At 41.2% G+C, this 6,363-nt stretch overlaps 1 protein-coding gene across 2 annotated transcripts in view; it reads left to right on the forward strand.

Annotated features, from left to right (window-relative positions):
- The window catches only part of UPK3A (uroplakin 3A), a 6,456-nt gene extending 314 nt beyond the window's left edge, over positions 1–6,142 (forward strand). Inside the window, exons 2-6 of one of the 2 annotated variants that reach the window (XM_021384686.1) lie at positions 156–311; positions 2,881–3,160; positions 4,371–4,453; positions 4,892–5,024; positions 5,457–5,669. In XM_021384686.1, coding sequence (XP_021240361.1) covers positions 156–311; positions 2,881–3,160; positions 4,371–4,453; positions 4,892–5,024; positions 5,457–5,478 — 674 coding nt within the window. In that variant the 3' untranslated portion in view covers positions 5,479–5,669. Of the gene's footprint in view, positions 1–155; positions 312–2,880; positions 3,161–4,370; positions 4,454–4,891; positions 5,025–5,456; positions 5,670–5,905 lie in introns of those variants that run through there. The other variant, XM_021384685.1, reaches the window with a different exon arrangement.

Here is a 6,363-nt window from a genome sequence, read left to right on the forward strand (position 1 = left end):
TTTGCATGTGTGTGTGTGTGTATGTGCTTTTGTGTCTTAGTTCTTTTTTGTTTTGTTTTCTGTTTTTGCTTCTTTTTGCTTTTTCTTAAATCTCTTTCCTAGGACCCGTGTTGAAAAAGATTTTCCAATACTACTTTGGTAACTTTCTTTTCCAGATCAGAGCATGAAACCTCAGCTTGCAGCCCCTCAGCTTGCAACAAACAATCCCACTCTCACTACAGTTGCCCTAGAGAAACCTTTCTGTGTGTTTGATAGCTCACTATATCCAAACAAATCTTATGCCATCTACTTGTATGTGATGAAAAGTTCAGGTAAGAATCTAGCATTATTTCATCTCTAGAAAATAACTACATTATATGGCCACTGCATGCTATTCTTCAGAATTTGGTGGGAGCAAGTCTCAATGGGGGAAAAGGGAAAAATACATAGCTGTAAGCTACATGCTTGCTACATGCAAGCTGAGCCTCTGGTCTCAGTTTTTTTCTAAAGTCTTACTATAAAGTAGCTATAGGAATTCAGTGGAACTGATTAAAGGTGTGCACTGTGTAAGCTGACTCTCTGAAGGTGTGGAACAGTACTATCAGTTATAAACAGTTTGCCCAGATCTTGCTAATGAACCCAAGTAGACCAATATCTGGTACCTTCTCTAAACATGAATACCTTGAATAAAACCCCAAATCCCCTGAGTAAATCTGCTGAGAAAAGATGGGTAACCTCTGCTGTTTGCTTCATAGTTAGGGTTGCAGGGATCCAATTTATTTGTAACTAAGACAAGTAATGCTAGACTGGTGAGCAAAGATGCCCGGCACACGGGTTCATTCATAAAATTAATTTCATAATTGCTTGGCAATTAATCATCGCTGGCCATGACCAAGAGCTGCCTTCACTGCTTCCTGCTGTTCTGGCAGACTGTGCAGAATGCCAGCTAGAGCTACTCCTTAATCTGACAGGAATGAATGACTTTATATCTTACTGTTGCCCCCAAAGGCTGTCTGCAGCCTCCTTTCCTGAGGCGCATAGATGAGAGATCTTGTGGGGTGGGAGGGAGGAATGGGTCAACAGCCCAAACAGGCTAAAACTTGCACTGCTGAGTGTTGCTCTTTCAGAAACACTGGAAGGAGTTTTCTTCATTGCCTTGGACTGGTCGAAACCTTAACCAGATAGACTGTCTGGTACAGCTACCAGTGCAGTTATGAGTGCACTGCCTTCTGAGACGCTTCCCACCAATGAAGTACACTTCTTTGCATGTCTAAAACAAATTGCAAGTGCATTATGTGCATATAAAAGGCTACAATGACCTGATAGCAGTTATTACTGCAAATATGCATCTAGATCTGACATTTTGTGTTAGAAAAGACATCAGCCACTCTGTCTCCTATGGATTCTGTGGGAAAAGCTTTCTGCAGACAGATGAATCTCTACAAAAGAGGTTTCATAGAGAAAAACCTCTTCTGCTGCTTTTAAATCAGGCAGATGCAAACTTGTTTCTTGGCAGACTGGGAGGAATTTTGTTTGGATTTTTTTATGGTCTTCAGAAAAGCGCATTGTCTCACCCTTGGATGCATCTTCAAGCAGGGAGAGGGGAAATGTAAGATAATTTAATTTACTTAACACCTTATGTTCAGCTCTGCTGGTAAGGAAATGCTTCAGTATGCAACAAAACTGACAGCCTAGTAAATTTCTGAAGAATGAATGTAACCTTTAGGTCTACTCTTGTTAATGTCACTATCAGACTTGATCTACCTAATAAATTTAAAAACAAACAAAAAAACCTGAAATTGCTTAGAGAATAGCTCACCACAGCCACGCTGAGAGTTATTGAAAGAGGACACTGGGAGAGCAGGGAGGCCTAGATGTAAGTATTCAAATTTAGGGAAGACAGCCCCAGAAGCTCAAGTCATGGCTAGCTTTCACTTTCACGTTCTTGACTCTGTTCAAATAACTTGAGCACTGTCTCTGAAGTCAGATTTTGAACCTTTATCTTTCAGAACAGACTTAATTTTGCATTGTATCATACCTAAAAACTTCTCATGGCCAAACAGTTGCAAGAATTCTGCTCCAGGAGCACAGCACAATGCTTACAAACTTAAGTAGTTTCCAGTATACTGCAGCTGTGGAAAAACTGGCAGTACTTAAGTGTGAACAGCTGGATGGAGCTTTCAGAATAAATTACTCTCAGTTGCAGAGCCTGGGAGCATCTCTTGACACTTGTGCCTTGGCTTTGCAACAGGAAAAATTTAAGAGTTGGAACTGAACTTTCTAAACGATGCTGTAGAGCTGGGTGCAAACATATACTTGGCTTGAAGCCATGAAGACTTTCAGACTTTCTGTCATGTTGTCTGGAAGCACTGGCATGCCTGGCAGGTCAGGAATGTAGATACTGCATCTGCTCATGCAGCTCCTACTCGCTGGTCTGCATATTGTGATGTTCTGGGGGGTGCAGCTGTTGTACAACCAAGGTCTCGGGGTTTCTGCTCCATGAGACAGAATTGTGGCTCTATAGAAACTGCCTTGGCGATAGTATCAAATCAGAAACAGCAAGACTTCTGGATGCTTTTTGGAGCTGTGTGAGGTAGGGGTGATTAACAGCCTTTGCCACCGCAGCCTGTCAGATCCCTGGAAAAAGAGGAAATTTGGGAGGGTTCTAATGAAAAGTATTGCCTGAGATACATTGCATATACTTCCTGGTTTCTAAGGAACACGTGTAAAAAGCTTGGACAACAGATAAGGAGGAAGGAGTAGGGTCACTATACAGCCTGTTTGTAGATATTTGGTTTCAGGTGTTTCGGGATAGAAGAGAAAGTTGTCAACTAAACATAGGATAAAGTGAAAGGGCTGCACTAGTTCTAACGGCCTTGCTAAAAACCACCTCTCCTGCAGCAAACACAATAAGCTCTGTGGTGACTGACAGCAACAGCAAGCCACTGGACAGCACATTCCAACAAACACATGGGGGACAGTTTGGACCTTACAAGGCTGCTTCATTCGATGTACCGAACTGTGTGTCACCCCCCAAGCTTGCTGATGCAGGAGACATCAACAAAGTTTCCGATGTCCTGAAACAATACCTCTTCAGAGTTGGGGATGATGGGACTTGTTTGTATGACCCAAACTTCCTCGACGTCTGCAATCCTCCTCTTGCACCCGACACAACATACAGGTATAACTCTTATTTCTTACAAGGTGATTGCTGCTCTTAAAACTCAATTAAGAAAGAAATTTTACTCTTTAGCATTCTCTTATAATAGTATGATGTGAATTACCAGTCCCTAACTGGGGGCTGAAATGCCCTACTGCGATGACAGTTACGAAGAAGGCTTGACTTTGCTCTAGCACCCTGCAGATTGTGCCCTATGGTGCACTTGCAAGGGTGAGCTCTATCAAGTTAAATTTATGGGTCAGTAGGAAAACTCACGTGTGAACTTCTGGATCTATGCCTATATTGGAGCAGATGATCTAGTGATAGTATCTGATCAGAAACTGATGGAAGAAAAGGAGTTTGTCTGAAGAATGAAGTTGAGATTATTCACCATGTATTTTGTGTTAGATGGGTCTGCCAAATTGCAGACATGAGTTTGGCCCTGTTTGATTTATTTTGATGGGATGCTGGGGAGCCAAATTTTTCTGCGACCTCAGGCTCCGGGAAGGTCTCAATGTAATCAGAGACTTTGCAATAAGGGCCAGGCAGCTTGCAGGCTTGTCCGGCCCCTGCCATCTGTTGAAGTGGACCATCTGGGGAGTGTAAGCACCCTCACTGCTGTTATCCAAAATACTGGGTTTTGCTGCTATCCACTATTTAAAAGCCGTAGTAAAGATGGCAGCCACATGAAGCTGTATCTGCTGTGGAGACATTTGCTTCTGAAACAAAATACTGTGGGCCCTTTTGTGAAAACTGTCTACCCTCCTCTGTCTCCAGACATTTATAAGAACTCCAACTATTGTGGAATGGAAACTGAATTCCTTTGCCAAATCTGTTGTTCGCCTGCTTTTTCAATGCTTTCCCTATCAAAGAATGTGCCAAAGGTTTCTATTGTTGGACAAAATCTTTGACTTCCATATGGAAATCAAAACCACTTGCTGCTTTAAATAATGAAGCTCTTCATAACGGAATAGCAAACTGGGAAAAAATAGTTCTGGAAAGCTATTACCTGCCAAGACTCACAAGAATGGAGTGCAAACTCTACATGTCATAGCACAGAATACTTCTTCTATTAATTCTATTTGTTCCTTACAATATCTCTGAAAATAGCCAGTTATCTTTCATTGTTTCTGCCTAATACTTAAGCCAAAAAAACTGGAGTCTGACAAGCTAATCTACAAAAGGAAGCTCAAGTTCTGAAATACCTAATTTAATGCTCTCTTCCTCACAGGTTTAAATACGTGTTGGTTGATAACACAGAAGATGTCACAAAAGACCAAACTCTTTGGTCTGATCCAATCAAAACCAGAAAAGGTAAGTCTGTAGCTTTGCTCAGGTCTTCTGAAGTAGCCTTGCTTGCATTAGGACATCATTGATTTCCTAATGAGCAATGTCTAGTTCTTTTCTACAGCTTTAACAATTTTGTCAGCCTTTCAGTACAGGCGTAGCAAACTTAAATATGGGATAATGGTCTGCTTCTTTTGTGTACTTTAAAACTTTGATAAAGTTTGTACACATGGTTGCAGACTTGGTGCCTGTTCATGTAATCTGGTGTTGCCAAAATTTCTAGGTAATACAGATATTTGTCTAGCTTATAACCTCTAAAAGCTGACTCTGAGTCTAAAACCTGTTTGCTATAAATTACCTAGACATCAGTTTTTTCTTCCCTAAATCATCTGCTTTCCCCCATTTAGTACGGGTGTACATAGTGAAAAAATGAATCATAGGAACATTCTTTCCATGGTTTTCTAGCTAAACTTCCCATGAAAATTGATACCTGGCCTGGCCGAAGGAGTGGAAGCATGATTGTCATTACGTCAATCCTAAGTGTGTCAGTGTTCCTTCTGCTTGCTGGCTTGCTCGCTTCTGTGTTATCTGCTCTCATGTAAGTACTGCTACAGCCTTCAAATTCTAGTAGTAGTACCTAATCCCCAGATAATCAGCATTCTTTCCTATGGTTCCAAGCAACTGTTGTTTGTGGTGTTCGATATGACAGACCAGATGATGTCCTCTCAATTTTGAACCTGTTATCAGGGGAAAAGGAAACTTTGTCATAATCTTCCCTACGAAGGCTAACTAAGACCAATACCTCTTCTAATTACTATGCATGCTAAAACTTACTGGCAGTCAGACTTCAGTATGGACAGATGGAAAAAAAAAGTAGAGTTGCGCATGCTTAAAGCCTATGCACTGTTTTGCATATTACAGCTTTCCATCTATTCATAATTTGGAAACCGTCTTAGGGAGGCCTTCATTGTGATCATATCATGTTCTAATTGATGCCTGCTTGGTTTTAACTGATTCACCTCTTCCACAGGAGAAACAAATTACCATTTTGAATTAATAACCGAGGTTTTACTTGTGCTGTATAACTGACCAAGTCCATGCATGTTCTCAGCCCTTCCATACCTCCAGCCCCAGGAAATCAGCAAGGACAGAATGATTCTCAAATTCAGGAATGAACTAAATTTCAGAAACAGCGGGTTTCAAGGCTGCTGAAACCTTGTTCTTTCACTTGAAAATGATGCAAACACTCTGTATTCAGTCAGTTCTGTCAGGCTCCTGGATTAAAAATGTGGAAAGCAAAAACTGCACTGGCATATCATAAACAAATAATCATAAATGATGATTATTAAAAAATATATATCTGTAGGCTTCTCTGATACTAAATGTTGTAAGTAGCAATTGGCCTTCGTAAAATATTCTGGCAATAGGCTCCGCTCAGTCTCTACCGGAACTTACTGAAGTCTTTCCTGTAACCACTAGTGAATCAGAAGATCCTTCTGCAGAGAGAAAGGGCACGTCTGAGACTTCTCAACAGAGTGAACTGAGACCACAGCTGAGCTCCGAGTGAGTGGCCAGGTTCAAGTGAATTCTGGAAATACAACTGAACATGTGCCACAACCTGCAGGACTAACTCTTCTGCCCAGCACTGGTCCCCTGCTACAATATGCAACCAGCTGGGCCTGTACAGCACAAACTAAATAAAGACTGTTTTTTTAAGTCTTGCAGTACATGATATCCTCTCTTGTCCTAATGAGATTTCACTTAGTTAACTGCCTTTTATGGCACACATCAGGTGCCTAGTCTGAAGTTGAAGATTTGTGAGATCCTTCAGCTTCAACATTCCAGTGATAGGTTGTCTAGCACACATTCCCATGTGGAGTAAACATTACAGCAGACCTGATCTGCTTCTCATGATCAGATGAACATGACATAGCTAT

This window comes from Numida meleagris, chromosome 1, assembly GCF_002078875.1.
Source record: "Numida meleagris isolate 19003 breed g44 Domestic line chromosome 1, NumMel1.0, whole genome shotgun sequence".
Lineage (NCBI taxonomy): Eukaryota > Metazoa > Chordata > Aves > Galliformes > Numididae > Numida > Numida meleagris.